A 17,394-nucleotide genomic window follows, 5' to 3' on the forward strand; every position below is an offset into this window, starting at 1 on the left:
AAGAAAGGCATTTTCTTATTGGAAAACTATTATAAAATATCCAAGGCCATTCCACCTTGCAAAGGTGAATGACTAGCGGAGCTGTAAACTTTGGGGTAAGAAAACTTGTGGTAAAGACTTTATTGTATCACTCATTGTCACATAGTAACAACAGTGACAATGGCCTTGTGGTCGCTATGATATACACTGATCGGCATGCTCACAACTGCAGACATATTCTTTGATAATGTCAAAGCGATGGACATACGCCGCTGAGTGGTCGGTTGGGCCGGATCGTTGTGGCATCGCAAGTGGTATTTCCACAATCGGAAAAACCTACACCACTCCCTTTTCGGTCCCGACAGATCCACATTGAAATCACTGACAACGACCACAGGGGTAGCGTTATCGCAACTAACTCATGCAAAGTGAGTAGCCGTGAACTTATGGGGCTATGAGCTGTTGCATTTATTGCTTGCTTACGGGGGTGTGAGCCATTGATGATGACTGTTTTCGACATGCTCTTTTTATTTATTTTATTTATTTATTTACCCTCAGGGCCTTTCGGCATTAGAGAGGGGAGTGGGTTATACAACAAATAAGGAGGAAATAAATCATGAGCTTATACACAATATTTGCTAATTATACAATGTTAGCTGTAAGTATGAAAAATGCAGTAATAGAACTTGACATATAAAAGTAACATTAAACAAGAAAAAGGAAAACACCAGGAGCAGTTCGTACAAATGTTTGCTATTATATATTGTTAGCTAGTGCTTTTCGAAAATGATCATTGTTATTAATGGAAACAATGTCAGAAGGAAGTTCATTCCAATCTTTCGACGTACGTGGCAAAAATGAGTGTAAAAAGTGTGTCGTGTTACATGTACCAATTCTAACTTTATGATGATGATCTGTACGGTGAGATAAGTAGTATGGTAGCGATATGAATTTTGGGTGAAGTGTAGGGTGGTGATACAGCTTATGAAAAAATGAAAGGCGGGAAATTTTTCGACGTGTTGCTAGCGGTTGAAGACCCAGATTCGATTTCATTGAAGAAACACTCGCACCACGGTAGTAATTCCATAGAATAAAACGAGTGGCGTTGTTTTGGATGAGTTCAAGGGAATGTATGAGGTTTTCGTGGTAAGGGTCCCATATAGCTGCAGCGTACTCTAATTTTGGCCGTAACAGGGTTTTATAAAGTAGTAATTTTAAAGGAGTGGGAGCATGAGAAAAGTTACGGCGTAAGTATCCCATCAAGTGGTTAGCTTGATTAATTATGTATTCGACGTGATGATTCCATGTTAATTTAGATGTTATATGTAGGCCTAAATACTTATATGAGTTAGTAGATTCTAAAGCAACGTTATTCAAGTAGTACACAGGCAGATTATCGCTAGATCTGGATACTCTCAGAAATTTGCATTTGTTAATGTTGAGTTCCATTCGCCACAATCGGCACCATTTGCTGACGTTATTGAGATCGGCCTGAAGCAGGGAGATGTCGTGTTCGTTAGTTATTTCTCTAAGGATTACACAGTCATCTGCAAATAAATGTATGTCAGAGGTTATTGCTGAAGGTAAGTCATTAATGTAGATAAGGAATAATAAAGGTCCCAGGACGGAACCTTGGGGCACACCGGACTGTATGTTGTATGATTGATTCGAAAGAATGTAATCACTGTTCACTTCACTTTGCTGAGTGCTTGCCCATTACTACCTGAATTTTAAGATGAAGTTCTTTGCTTGTTTTTGTACTGCTCAGTTAGTGTACATATCAGAAGATGACAAACATTTTCCATTTCCCTTTTGGATTCTGACTATTTTTAACCATAGCTGCACTATTTAACACATTAGATAACTTGCCAGCAAGCCAGACGTCAGAATTTCTATGTTGTGCTGGAACAACAGAAGAGCTTTAAAAATAATTGAAATAAGTGTAGCCTTTGGAAGCCGTAGTGATATTTTTGAAAGCCATGTAGGTTCAATGTGATTACTGGTGCTAGAAAATGTCCAAACACAGTTGCAAAAGCTGATTGAGACATGGTTTATAACATGCCACCAAGTTGACTTGCAACATGGCACCAATGCATACATCAATATTGTGCCCTCGGAACAATGTTTCTACCGTTGAAGGAGAGCTACTCTTAAGAACCACCTATAACCTATGTGTGTACAGGCAGTTGAAGATGGTAAAAAGGGTTGAAAAAGCTGAAGAAGGTGCTGCTTATTTACATGTTATTGATTTGGGCCACTATGTAGTATTAGTACAGTACATCATCATGATACATCATCATGATGTACAGTAGTACATCATGATGATGTACATCATCACTGTACATCATCACTACTGTACATCATCATGATGTACAGTAGTACATCATGATGGTGATGATGATGATGATGTAGTATTAGTACAGTAGTATTAGGAATACCTTTCAGATCTTTAAGAAGGCATTGGGCAAGGGGGGACTATGGTTGCATAAACGCAAAACAAGTATTATTCAAAATGACTGAAAAGGCATTAGCATAATGAAAGCACTATTCATGCAATGCAATAGCACGCAACGTCAAAAGTCAGTTCAAAAATTCAATTAATACAAAAACTAAAACAGGAGACAGTTCATGCAGAATGATACATGTATATATTACATGAAGATCAATGTCTTACAGGGCTACCGCACAAATGTGAGGGAAGACATATCAATTGATGAATCATTGCAATGCAAAGTGAGGAAAAAACACGGCAGACAACAATAAATTCTGTCATCGAGAATAGGCTGCAGGTTCACAGATTACGAAAAAAAATCTGTTTCGTTTACGAGCTCTTTCCTTCTTTTTAGAAATTTGGTAGGTAAATGTCTAATGTTATTTTTAAAACTTTGGGATATTCCTGGTAACCTTCACAAACTATTAACATAGATGGTTGTTTCCTTTCAGACGCATAAGTTTCATTAAAACAGCGCAATCACTCGCAGGAACAATGTGACAAAGCGAGCTGCTTGCAAATCATGTGATGAAATCATCTGTACAAATTCTCATTGGCAGGCATTGTTTATACATTTAAAGGAAACCGCATGAACAACTAGAGAGGCCTTTGACTATCTCTTTTTTACTTTGTTCTCTGCACTTTTTTAACATGGGAAATTAAGCACAAATAGTAGTGCACACGGGCATGCTCCACAAAGATGTGGTGCTTTTCCCGTGTTGTGTCCTATCTTCTGTCCTCGTCTCTTGCGCTGTGCAGACATGTCGATATTGAATCACCAACTCGGCCAAGCTTTCTTTATCTTACAAGCCCTAGTTGACATGCATTATCATATGCATTGTGACCATATCTGTTTTTTATCCCAGACCTGTGGGCCCTCTCGTCCTTGTCTGTTGTCCTGTATTACTGGTTCCTGCTATGTGGTCTTTGCAATAAAATTAATGAAATAACAACTAGCTAAATCTGCTACACCTTGAATGTAACACAGTTGGGTAAACACCTTCTTAACATCACAGATACTGTTCGTCATGCAGAGCAATGTCAGCGCTGTGTTCACTTTCTGGCACATCACCACTGTTTACGTGTATGTAATGGGTGGGAAATGCGATACGATACATCACTGTCACATTCATCTAAACGCAGTAATTGTTGTTATTCATGTGGAGAGCAATGAGGTTTTGTTCACTGAAGGCCACAAATGCTTTTTTTTCTCTTTAGTGTTAAGTGAAAAGGAGACATATACCACATTCGTATGTGAATAATATGATGCATCTTGACCACTTGCTGACATAAGGTGGGCAGTGTTCATTAGCTTTGTCACACCTACATTTATTATTATCCTTTATGACAGGGCAAATTTCAGGAGGGAATCTGGTTTGACCAGATTTTAAAAAACTCGTTTGGGGTGCAAGAGTTCAGAATGGTTGGGTTTTACCCAAAAGGCAATGAACTCTTCATGTATATCACTATCCTTGCTTTTGATAAGACATACAGGACTTTTGGCACAGATGCACATAGAAAAGCAGGACAGTTGTTACACATCCGACTAATAATTTTTGTCAGAACAGTTCTCCTAACTATTCTTTTATGAGGTAGCCTTCTTTATGCATGCTGGCACTAAACCTTGTGGTACAAAGCTTGCAGTACAACAAGGTTGAACTGTTGAGACAAACTGTTGTCAACACTGGTGAATTCTATTCTTTTACTGGCTCGGAAGAAAAAGGAGTTGTTATTGTTGGTGTCTTAATGCTTGCTTGAGTGCCACAGGAGTTGCCTTGTTCTTGAAGGTCAAGCTTTTGCCAAAAGGCTGCCACTGTGTAGCAGTGCCATCACTCCAAATGTGCTCAAAATTAGAAGGTAGCCACTTCATACTTTGGAGTGCCATCAGTGTGATGGAAGACGCAATGCATGTTAGGTATCCTAGGGTTATTCGCAAGGTCTGTACATGGTAGTGCAACACAGTTATCAGAGAGAGAAATGCCGCAAGGAGGATTAGCAGATGGCTACATCTTCTTTTATGTTAAGTTTTAGTGAAAGCAGTTGTTCCAGAATGTGGCCCATGCGTTTGTAGCTTGATCAGTTAATTCTGTGCCAATAATCATTGGTAAGTAGATAGGTACAGTCTTTGAACAACTTATATTGGCTATAACCACCGGGGCTCACTGCAGGTACTTTAAGGGAGTTACTGTGGTATGCCAGATGTTCTGATGCCCTGGTGAATGAAAAGAACCATTGTGCTTAGCATCCAGATGATTGGGTTGTTGGGAGCCCCACGATAACCATGCCGCACAGCTGAACCACATAAAGAGCGAATGCGTGGAGTAAGCAGTGTACATTTGACAAAGTTTGTACTTTAGGCTTCTTCTTTGAATCAAGGCGTCGACAGAGGTCACCTTACCTTGAAGGGAAATGTGCTGTGTGTAGCTCCTTCATGTCCCAGCAAATCTGTTTCATTGCCCCATTTCCATCAATGCTCCTCTTACTTCTCTAGCGTATAGCAGTGAATGGACTCTTGTACTCAAGGCGAACAGTTGCATGCCATCAAGTGGCAACAGCTCATGTGAGTGTACACCAATGCGTGGTCCACATTTCCTGCAGAAACGGCTGGTGGCCTGACCCTGCCTCCCTCCCAGGGTCAGTAGCAGTGGCGGAAGATGGCTGACAAAATGGATGACAAACCGCCGGCACCCCCTGTTCGGCTCACCAGCGCCAGGTGAGGCCATGTGTATCCTCTCTGAGGATGAGGTTGTTTAGAGAAACTGCACCACATTGCAGCCATGAACAGGAGCTCGGCTAGCAGAAACTACATTAGATTTTGTTTCCACACACTGTGGTGATGCCAGGTGGCTTTCCTGGCCACAATTGCTTGCTTGAGCCTTAATCACCATGGAGTTCATTACAAAAATTACTAGCGGGAACTCTGGCAACGTGATTGTTCTACCAAGGGAATGAATTATTTTGTATAATCTTTGTGACTTGTGACTTCGCATTTTCTTGTTCTTAAGTTAAGCTTTCTTAAATTTCGAAGAAATCATATTTTTCTATTGGATAAAGGCACTAAATCTCTGCACACATATGTAATCGCCAATTGTTGCATTTAGTATAATGCAAAGTTTTGTTGAATATGGTCCATTTGCAAATCCTTGATGTTATTTGAAGCTGGAAGGCTGAAGTTTAGGCAAAGCCATGTATTTCCCGCCATTCCACCAGTCTCTCTGTGCTGCATTTTTTTTAATTTACTTGTTATGGCTTGTTTCTGATGAACATTCATGTCACATGGCCAGAAATGATGCCAAGTTCTTCAAGCTAATTTTTGGACAACAGCAACAATTTGGACGGTTAAAAACGCAGAAAACAGCGCTTTTAGTGAGCACAAAGCTGTCCACGTGCACTGCCATCCATGTGTGCATTTGTGTCCCAGCGTAGAGCCTTCTGTCCTTCTCTCTGACTCAGTGTTGCATCTGACTCGCGTTGCCTGCCTGGACTAGTCGGCTGTGTTAAGCTGCGAGCATGGTCAGTGATAATTCTCTCTTTCTCCTAGACGAGAAAGTTCTCGGGATGCTATAAAAAGACAGTTCCCATTGCCAGCGACCGCCTTAGAGCCTTCACCATCGCTCTTAGTTACGAGCAGCTTGTCGAGCTGACCGTTCTTTATGTAGAGATATAAATAAACATTTTGTTTTCATTATTTTGCCTCGTCTCTGCCGCTGATCAACTTGGTCAAGCTCCAGGTCACTGGGCTAGCGTTACCTGAAGGACTCGAGAGCCCGTTTGCAACTTTGTGCATGTTATTTAGTATTTATTTACAGTGGAATCTTGTTAAACAGAACCTCAAGGGACCAGGTGAACAAGTACCATTTATTGAGTTCAAGGGTACTCGAGATGCTTTTTCGAAAGAAGCAGATACTTTGTCAGCAGTAAGTGTAGCATATTTGATATTACAACGCTGCTTCTTACAAAGTTTCTACTTGCATGCAGACATCAACTAGAGGTAGCAGCACAAAACATAATTGCAAGAAGAAGGAAGAGCCATTTAGTAAATAAAATAGCAGTTTAAGTGAAGCAACCACTCTTGAAGTCATTGATAAGTTCGATCTTCACCTTGACCACGAGCATATTGTGTTGACGTTTCTGTGTCGCCATCGGAAATGCTAAGCAAACTCACAGCTCACTGATATTGCCAAGACAAAGAAACCACAGCAAGCCATGACCAAGGTACAGCCACACTAAGCATGGCACCAACAAAGGCCGCCTTAGCGATATGAGAATTTTTAATCATATAGAACTGGTGAGAAAACCTGGAAATAAAAGGCATAAACAGTGATGCCTGTTTGGCTGTTCAGTTTTATTTTTGGTAATACATTTAGTGACATTTATCCAGCGTTGTGAAAAATGTGGTTCCGTGAAACACCTTTCGCATTGCCTTTATGCAAAACCAACCAACTGTAAGGCTGTTGTTCAATTGAAGTGATTTCCATTTACCAAGATACTACTTTATTTAGTTATGCTTTATCCACAGCGCCAAGAAGGCATTACAGTAGGTGGGTGTGTGGGGGGGGGGTAGAGGTTATAATTCGCGAAACAATAATGATAATATCAGCAGAACTTCTGCGGAAATATATATGAACAAAGCTTAACAACATTGTACATGTTGCTCGTGACAGCACGCATATGTAAGTGACCTGTGAGAAACACACGCCACTGGAAATAGTTCCTGAAGCATGCCGGTTTGTGGTCACTTGTAGCAATTCTTCATGCTTTGCTTGTAAAAACTTTCTGCATTTACTTACTCTGAAACATTGTCACTAGCACATTTTCTAGCAAATTGGGGTTGGGTGGTAACTCGGGATATTACAAGTGAGGGCAAGTCTGCCTTTCAAGCACTGACCCGCTCCCGCACTCTCTTGCCTAACAGTCACTGTGTGCACATGACAGCAGTGAATCATTTGCCTTTGTTGTCATGGGTCACGAATGGCTTACATGTGTATGCATTTTCCATTGCAGCACGGTGAGAGGCGCAAGTGTCACGCCTGTGCGGGACTCCTCCTCGGTACCTGTGGACATGCGGCCGCTACCCAAAGAGCCCGAGCTTGAGAAGAAGGGCAAACTCAAGCCTTCCAAAGGTGCCTCATTTGTCTTGCCTCTCCTCGGGCTGACTCTATCTGTGATACACATGTTCAGGCAAAACCGGCAGACATTCATTGTCAGTGAGGTTCATGCAATCTCATATAATTGTTTTGATGTTGTCGTTAATCTATAGGGACTGCCTACCATTTTTCAAGTACCTTCTATTTTGTAGCGCAATAGAAAGCCTACTATTCGAAGTGTCTAAACATGCAATGCTTTCTCTGGAAAGTGTGTCAAAATTTTTAAAACAGAATTTCTTGGTCTGCATAGTCTCCTCTGAAAACTGTGTACAGATGCCGACAACATTGATTTCTATACTAGAAACGGTAGCAATCTCAGAAGCCACATATCAGAGCACCACTCCATTCACCATGACTCCATCTCTTTGCAGACGGCGGCACCATTTCCCAACATGTGTTAGCTGGAAACAAGAAAGAAATTACTTTTTCATATAAAGAAAAGTTAGCAGAAGCGTGTAAAATACAATTTCAGGCAATGTAGTATTGTATATACAAGCAAAACTCTCCTTGCGTGGCTTTTTGGTTATGCGACGGTACACAGATTGGTTGCATTGTTTCACCATAAATAAGTCAAGGCCACATGTCATCCTCGCACCACTTTCAAAGCCAAATTAAAAATAGTTTCTTTTTTTTTATTATGGGATACAAGTTTGCTTGTTTCCATCAATATGACACACCATCTTCTCATTCCCACCACAGTCAGACATATGCTGGCTTGTAGACAGTCCCTTTAATTAAGACCTTGAATTTGTCTTGTTCAGTGCATTGCATCTGGGCCATGTAAAGAGTGCTGGTTTCCCTTTGGCCTAGCCTTCACTAATAAATTTGAATCTGTCCACCTGTTGAATGGAGCTGTTGCCAGGCCATTTGCGCTTTTTTTGTGGCGACTGAGAGTTCACAACGTTCAGAGGCATGGCACCTTCCTCACTCTCCTTGAGTCTCACAACACCTGAAGTGTGCTATAGGAGCCTCACCAAACGTTGCACCAACAGCTCTTGTATTCACTCAGGGACTTCAGGACTTCACAATATCAAGGGCTTCACACATTCTTTTATTTATTAAATTTTTTTTGGCTTAGCATCGTGCAAGCATAGCTCTCGCCTTCTCTGCTTCTTAAAACTTGTCTGTTTCGTCAAAAGACAAGTCCCTCTGTCGTAACATTGGCTTCAGCCCAGGACCTTTCTTGTTCGGCAACTGTTGACACTTGATGGTGAACACATTCGGGGTCACATTTATTAGTAACACATTGCGGGGTCCCCAGCACTGGCTACTGTAGCTTGTGAGATGTTGTCTGGCAATCGCATGAGCACACTATTGCCCTGTTATCTGTACCTGAAGTGGTAGCTTATTTGTGCTCGAGTCAATCTAATGCACTCATTAGTATTTGGCTATACAGATTGATGAGTAACTAGAGCTTGCTGCTACTGTACAGCGGGAATTAAAACAGTGCAAAACCAACAAATAGAGCAGGAAAAATTAAGGGATATTGTGCAGGGTGAGGTACCTTAGCACAGCATTCAACCATAGTAGTCAAAACGGGACACTCTGCTGAGACATTATCTGCATCTCGCGTGCAATTGCAGGTGCCAAGAAAGAGCGCAAGGAGCTTGAAAAGCCCATCATCTCGCCACCGACCAACTTTGAGCACACAGTGCACGTGGGCTTTGATGCCGTGACGGGCGAATTCACAGGCATGCCGGACTCATGGGCACGGCTGCTGCAGAACTCCAACATCACCAAGCTGGAGCAGAAGAAGAACCCGCAGGCCGTGCTGGATGTGCTCAACTGGTACGATGCCTCCACCAAGGACAAGGGGGCCTCCAAGTACATGACCATGAACCGGACGCTCGGTGAGTTGGTTGCTGTCTCTTTGTTGCATTCCCTTGTCCCCTGGGAACGGTATAATGTGTGACTGTGCACCTTCAACTGTGCCTCTGGAGCTTATTCGCTGCCTTGTGGGTTGTTGGTTACTGCTTTCTAATTGGCTCTCAATAGCTGAACAGTCAGTTGCTATTAACTAACTTGTAAGCAAGCTATTGAAAAGATAGAAGAGCGTGAAATGAAAATTAAGAGGTAGAGACACATAGACAAGTGTCGACGTGTTTTTGCCTTGATCTCAGTTTTCAAATCGCGCTGTATTAATAAATGAATATGAACCAAGTAGCCAAAATGATCAAGCTGGCACTTAACCATGTATGTTGTGCTCATCGATATGTATGAAGACTAACACTTATGGGGCGCATTATATTATTACTACTTATATCTAATTACTATATTCAGGAGTGCTGGTCATGCATACGCAGTTTGCCTTCTTAGCTGTAAGATTTCTACAACTAGTTTGCTCTAAACGCTACATGATCCACGAAATGAGCATTATGCTTCTCTGCTATATGCCTACTCATGTTCCTAATTCTTTAATGTACATGGAAGGCAGTGGTAACTGTTCAGGTAGGTCGAAATGGGTTGGACGCTTGGCTTACAAAAGTCCTTGTTATGTGTAAAATGTTTTGGACGTTGCAAACCTTGTTTGATATAAAATGTGTGTGACATTGCGCAAGATATGGAAGTAAATACGTACACCGTTTTTTTAAGTTTTCAGTAAATGTACGAAGAGGCTGTCAAAACTCTCTCTGTCCAACAGCTTTTCTCTCCTATAAGTACACTGTGTGGGTCTGGGCAACTTATTGGCTTTGCAAATGTGGGACATACTAGACCAAGCCAGTCATTTCACTGTTGAATTTGTGGCAAGGGTAGCGCAGTCTGCGGAACATTCGTGGGAATTTAATGTAGGCAGTAGTGTCCTCTTAGGCACAAGCATATTGATTAATTGAGATGAGAAATGTCCCAAGGCTTGTGTGCACAAAAATGGTCAGTATCAAAGATATTTTAACAAGAAATGAAGACGGCTCACAAGTAGGCCTTATGTTACACTTGTCTGGTCCAGAAAGCAAGTACTGTAGTGTGCACAGCATTCATGTTCAACATAAATCTTTATTGTCTTCTTACATTTGGTTGTTCCTGTCAGTCAGACTGACTCGTGCAAAGTGGAAGGTATAAGCTAGCAATTAAAAATTGGGACATGTTTTGGACAAGCTTGCATCTGATTTTTCCCCTGGGCTGTTTTCCCTGTGATAAAAAGGAAAAAAACATCCTGTCTGTAAGGGCATTGCTAGGTCATTGGCCTTGTGATGATTTTGTTGTAAACTGCTGTGTTTGCAGTATTGCCCTGTCTTCTCACTGTCTTTCTCTTTCTTTTTCTAACCTATCCCTACCATCCCATCACCTTTTTTGTTCTCACATTTTTTACTTTCTACCTGCTTTACACTGGAACGCTCCAGCCGAGCTTGTAGAGCTGTGGCAGATCTCACGTACGTAACACTCTGGCATTGTCTCATCGCCCTCTATCTCGGCCCTCATGCATGCAAGAGCATGTATATTCTTGTATTTATTTTGGTTTTTCTTTGTCTTGTGTCTTTTCTCCTGCATTCTTTTTTTGCCTTTTTCTGTAGTTGCCCTGCTCTTGCATTATTCTTATTTATTGACAGCATAGTTACCTTCACTTACTGCACGAATGCACGTTTGTCTGGCTTGCTTTTTTTTTTTAACATGGGATGCCATTTATTTTCCTTCCATCGGTGTGCTCAGTAATATCAACTAAGTGTTGTGCAGAGGTATGTGTGTGGTTAAACAAATACCTTCTTGAAAACACCAATTATAATGTCTTATAAAGAAAGAATTGTAATGCGAGAATCATTTGCAGCTACAGTCAAGCCCACTTGGCGCATCTTTGTTGTTTCAGTATAAAATTCGTGCACAAACCATCGATGATGATTGTCAATATAAGTGAAATAGTGAAACACTTCTAGAAGGCTATTCACTTTATTAAAGAAACTGTGCACTTGACAGCGTATATTTGTTGTGGTGAGGATATTTGGGTAGCGATTGTTGTTTCATTGCGTAATGTAGAGAACAATGCATTTAACCAGCATATCTGTGGCAGTAACATCGGTGGGCAGCGCGTCTGTCCGTAAGAGCTCAACATTCGGTGGAAATGCAGCCTGCCGCTTGGTTGCAGCAAAACACAGGGCCCTTTGCATTGTGGTGAAAGTCCAACCTCCAGCCATCACCCACGAGAAATGGAACAGCCAAAGAAAGCTATTCACTTTAATAAGTTTGTTGTAACTGGACTTGTCCAGCAAACAGAAAAGAAATCGTCCCTTTCAAGAATAACAGTGTGATATCTGATGGCTTATGAGATTTGTCAGGTTAATTGTGTGAATTACTTCTAACGTCGTAAGCATGCGGCAGTGTGAACTGAAGGCGATGTGATGACACAAACACTAGCATTTAGACATCAGTATATTTTCACCATTCAAGCTCACTCCACCTGTGGACTGTTGCACGTTATCACTTTAAATTGGAACTTAGTCAGAAGGCTGCAGATCGTCATGGCCATGCTCAGCTCCTCACCCTTAAAAAAGTGTGCACCTTTTGGGGCTTATCTTGTCTCATAACAATAATCATTATGTGCCTTGCTTGCGTTCATTCCCTTGTAAACTCGGCTCTTGATGCTTCCCTGTTGAGAGCGCAGTGTCATGTTGATAATGCGCATGCCGTTGGTGACCTGAAAGTGCCAGGCACGCAGCGTTAAAGAAAGGAAAGGTATGCAAGGTAGATTAAGATTACTGTTGTGGAACAAGAGAAGCCCCAAAGGGCGCAAACTGTTGTCAGGGTGCTGGCCTCATTAGAGTAGTGTTTACAAAGAAATTAGACAGACCAGTGATCACAGAGGATCGACACTTGCTTCAAAAGCAACTATAATAAAAAAAGAAAGCAGTGACCCAAGGCTGCTTGATGGTGCCAGTAGACCGCGAAGAAATATGTAAAGAATGGAAAAATGTAGAAAGGTGAAAAGAGAAAGAATGTAATGTTGTTATTGTGGAACCACTAGGCACTGCATTGTCCAGCACGTCTGATAGGCCATGCTGAAATTCGAAACAGTTCCACAGGTAGTGGCCAGCACTCCCCTGTTTGCCTAGCATTCTTCCTTGCCAATTTCGTGGCACAGATGCTAGAAGCTGTTTGCATCCAAGAGTGTTGGCTAGTTTTGACAGTGCTGCGCCACAGTTACCTAACGTAACCTAACTGGCATGATGACCGAGTTGTCATGGGATGCCCTTCGCAGCCTTCTTTTAAAATGGGTTATTGATGGGGAGTTGTTTTTATAAATTACAGTTTAAATGTGGCGTCTATGAGTGGACTTGACTGTAGCATGAAAACCTGCTAACATGAGTGATTGCACTCTACGTTATGTGGAAAATTAGACTGTAGGGTGTAGCAAACAGGCTCTCAGTATAATATCCTTTTTCTTATGGTGATATGGGTTTGGTCAGACATTCTTATTCTGCTGAAATGTGGCCTGCCAATGACTTTTGGGTTTAAGAAGTTGGACGGCAAAGTACGTTTGCATCTTGAGGGAGTTGGACAGCAGTGTTGATGATGGTGGTGGTTATAGCCTGGATATGGAGTAGGTGACGCGTTTCGTCTGAGCACTCTATGCCTTCGACATGCAGATCCCTCTCCCCGGCCAAGCTACTTGGGAGACAAGTATGCTGTTGCAACGACGGTGATCGGATCATCCACCTCGGTGAGTTGTCAACAGGATTGCAGGTGCCTTTTTTTGTTCCACAGTAAACATTCGCTGTGTGTAGATGATGAGGGGCCCAGTTGCAACGTATGCTGAATAGTAAAGGTTGTGTTGAACAGTGTAATGGTGATTGAAGTTGGGGTGCGGCCTGAGAGGTGCAAACATTTGGCCTGTTTTACTTAAAGCAAGATTGCCACTGCAATGCTGACATACACAGCTGCAGTCGGGCAGGACTTACTTGTGTCTTCTTTCCTGCCAATGAAGGCAGAGTGTTCCTATGACAGCGCCTTGATAGTCCTGTCTTGGTCTGTCTTTATCACAGAACCACTTATGTTTGCTTTGTAAATGCAGCCTTTGTTATGCAAAGCTGCACAAATTGTGGCATGCATGCTTGGGGTAAATCTGACAGCAGCCTTATGTGTGTTGCAGGGTCATGCTGTTGATGGTGTCTGTCAGCACTTTGACTATCTCAGCACAGCGAATCTCAAAAAATAAGCTGAGGATTCTTATAAAAGAATAGCATTTCTAAAACAAGAGCTCTCTGGCTAGACGTTATTGGGAACCTTGGCCACCCTGGAGGATTTCTGTAATTGGGCAAGCACGATGTCATAAAGTTTTGTTAGAAGAAATTTCTTTTTTTTTTATGCAGAAGTTGCTTTTAAATCTGGACTGATGAAGCTAGGAAACTTCACTGATGAATAGTAAGACTATGCACTCTTCGGCAGCAACATTGGAATATTAAAATTGCTTGTGCCAGTTGTCTAGTGCATGACTTGCTTTAATCTTTGTACCATGAGCATGCAGCTACGTTTTGTGCTAAAGGAAAAGGGGACAGTTTCACAAAAGTTGAGTGTCCAGAGAAATTACATAAAGCACAAAATTTCAGCATTTTTCTCTCCTGCCTTTTGGTATTCAGGAGGACAGCATATCTGAGCCAGAGAATGCGCCCAAGTTTTTGTCACCCCATGAGCCCAGGAGGAATGTCTCTGAGAAAATTGTCTATAAGGTCAGTATTCTTGCTTATCTTGCACCTTTGTTTTGTCATGTACCACGAGAACTTGAAACAAGCATGCGAGGTCCAAAGTGCTTGTTAGGAAGCCCTTGGAAGCATGTTACAGCGATAGCTGTTGTGGGGTCACTCACTTACCGTATTTACTCGCATAATGATCGCACTCGCGTAATGATCGCACCCCTAAATTTTGTCGTCAAAATTCGATTTTTTTTTATTTCCCGCGTAATGATCGCACCCCGAACTTGCCGCAGCGATACGTCGTGTGCTAAGTCTAGCGAATAATGATCGCGCTTACCACCTGTCGAATGCTACGCAAACGACTCTTTAAGAGAAGCCAGGCGGCCTGCACGCTCTAAACATTCTTAAGTAGATGCCTCATTTCATTACTTTCATCACTTTCCGCACTTCCATGACAAAATGAGGTACAACCAAACTTGCCTTTATTATGGGTTGCCTTTATAATGGCTGATGTCAACAAAAACAATATAGGCGCATTTCGATTCTTTTCATCTGCTTTTGCACTCGTGAGCACGCAACAAATCGCGCGCGGCAATGACAGTAGCCACGTTTACTCTGATACGTTAAAAGTGTACCCTATTCATACGCCGACGCTTGTAACACAGCTAAGATATTCGTCCACCCTTAGCGGAAACGTGCCGTATTAGGATAGTAGTGAAGACAGATGCCGCAGTTTCCGCAGCATGCCCGTCATGTGTTTCTATGTCACTGGCAGCTAAGCGCGCCCACCTGTTTCTGTCCCCTCAAAGTGGACATGGCTACGTTATTGCCGCAAACTTGCCGATATTAACGGTAATATTCATCACTGATACGGAAGAAACTGTTTCAATGCACGTAATGTACTCACGAGAAGAAAAAAAAATCGCGTTTGGCGCGTTCGGCTTGCTCCGCCAGCCGCCATTTTTGTTTTGGTGTACCGCACCCGCTATCTTGCATCCCGCAGCAAACGCGGGACGAAAACAAAAAAAAATTTTTTTCGCGGAAAATTTAACCCGCGTAATGATCGCACCCCTGAATTTGCGTCACTTTTTCTGACAAAAAAAGTGCGATCATTATGCGAGTAAATACGGTAGTTGTTCTGATGTCCGCCAATTTTCATCACAGAAATTCTAAAGGGATCTGCAAGTATTTTACAAATAAATAAATACAAAAATTGCAGTTCTGCCTGTAATGCAGAGCAGTGATGCCATAACTGATGCAGTATAATGCGCAGTAAGTTTTGCACTGTTTCATGTAGTATTGATGTTACAGCAGCTTTCGAGGAGGGTGAAATGCGAAAACACCCGTGTACTTGGATTTAGGTGCACGTTAAAGAACACCAGGCGGTTGAAATTTCCGGAGTCCTCCACTACGGCGTGCCTCATAATCAGAAAGTGGTTTTGGCACGTAAAACCCCCATAATTTAATTTAATTTAATAAAGTTACAGCGGAGAAGAATACTGTGCCTAGAGAGTGCAGTTGTGCTTTTGGTGCTTGTCCTTATATAGTGTCTGGTCTCAGACAGAGGGAGGAGACTCGGGAGACACAAAGAAAAAGAACTGGATTACACCAGGACTGGGACGCATACTGAATGACAAAAGGACAACATATCGATGCGATATGTATTAATACTGTTCATACGCCTTCCAGCCTCGCAGTAACTGTTCTATAGCACGTTGGCAAGACGCGCTCAGCAAATGCAATACAGTATGTCTTATTCCTGGTTGCATTGAAGGCTCACTTATGGACTTTGTCTCAGTTGCGCGAAGACAGCAAGGATTCTATGCTGTCATCCACGCAGTTCCATGAGAAGTCATTGGCCATCAATAAATGGCCCCTCGCTGTTTCTGTGTGTAGTCAGTATAACACAACCTTTGGCAGTGTAGTAGCAGTGTCAAGCTGTCCAGTGAAAAGGCCTAGTGGCCTGGAGAGTGGCAGGGCATGGCCCAACACAACAGCGAGGAGTCAAATGGTCAGTTCTTCTAGGGAGGTCTGATAATGCCCACATCAATTGTGTCGCGATGCTGTGCTACGCAGTGATTTAGCCACATAGGATGTTACTTTAACCTTGTCCAAAGCCAGATTTAGCGCGGCTACTTTAAGGAGAAAAGGTATTTACATACAAATGCCTTAGGTTGTGCTACACAACATGTAGCAGGACAGCAGGCCTTGGACATGAGCATGGTCCAAAAATGTGAGTGGCCCGAATGCTTTGGAAGTGAGCTGGTAGGTTGTGGACATGAGCATGGCCACAATTTTACAGGCGCGTTAACTGCCAAGAGCCTCTGGTGGCAGGAGTACAGTGGCCACTGGGGTCGTCCCTTTGGGTCTGATTGTGTGTTTGTTATCACTGAATCCCTGCACCTTGTGGCAACCTTGTGCTCACATATCTAGTAGCTGTAGTACTGCTAACATGTGGCTCATACCCGTTATGGAGGATTGTCCAAGAAATGGATGGATTATTCCAAGATAATTATAACTAGAAATAAGTTTTCAAGACTGCTATAGAGTAAATGCTGTTGAAAGGTGAAATCATGTACTGTGCTCTGCATGGCACAAGTGCGTTAAAATCTTTCATTTGAACAATCAAGGTGCTTGGAAAATTAAAAGCTTCATTGCTCTGTGATGTTTATTTGTCGTAATGGACCAGTACTAAAATAATTCAAATGAAGCTAGCGGTAAGAAGGGAAAGGCAGGACAGTAAGAGGAGGAAGAAAAAAAAAACGGCCTGCCCGTCCTGACGTAGGAGCGGCTCGCAGCGGCCCTTCCCGCGTAAGGGTGTTTCTGAGTCGCTCCTCAGGACCTAAGTCCTGAGGAGTGACTCCGAAACCTGCCTGCCTGCCTGCCTCTCCACTTTTCACCCTTGGGGAGCATCACTTCCATAAAGACTAATTTGTCTTTATCTTCTCGATAGGAGATTGCTCACAGGCAACTGTGAACGTTTACTTGAACTGACACCATGTGCAGCAGTGCAAGACTTACTGCGCTTTATATTTCACCAGCTAGCATGTAATTGTTTTGCATTACGGTCAAAACTGCAATTTTTTTTAAATGTCCTTGCTTCATGCAAAAATTTAAGGCATTGGTGCTGTATGAAGGGTGTTCTGGTTTCCAGCTCTCA

General features: G+C 42.3%; 1 protein-coding gene across 1 annotated transcript in view; it reads left to right on the top strand.

The window, feature by feature from the left end:
* The window catches only part of Pak (serine/threonine-protein kinase PAK 3-like protein), a 45,404-nt gene that overhangs the window by 6,248 nt on the left and 21,762 nt on the right, over positions 1-17,394 (top strand). Inside the window, exons 2-6 of the mRNA XM_065440379.1 lie at positions 5,069-5,183; positions 7,475-7,593; positions 9,201-9,467; positions 13,191-13,264; positions 14,181-14,270. Coding sequence (XP_065296451.1) covers positions 5,125-5,183; positions 7,475-7,593; positions 9,201-9,467; positions 13,191-13,264; positions 14,181-14,270 — 609 coding nt within the window. The 5' untranslated portion in view covers positions 5,069-5,124. The remainder of the gene's footprint in view (positions 1-5,068; positions 5,184-7,474; positions 7,594-9,200; positions 9,468-13,190; positions 13,265-14,180; positions 14,271-17,394) is intronic.

This window comes from Dermacentor albipictus, chromosome 1 (assembly GCF_038994185.2).
Source record: "Dermacentor albipictus isolate Rhodes 1998 colony chromosome 1, USDA_Dalb.pri_finalv2, whole genome shotgun sequence".
In the NCBI taxonomy this organism is placed as follows: domain Eukaryota; kingdom Metazoa; phylum Arthropoda; class Arachnida; order Ixodida; family Ixodidae; genus Dermacentor; species Dermacentor albipictus.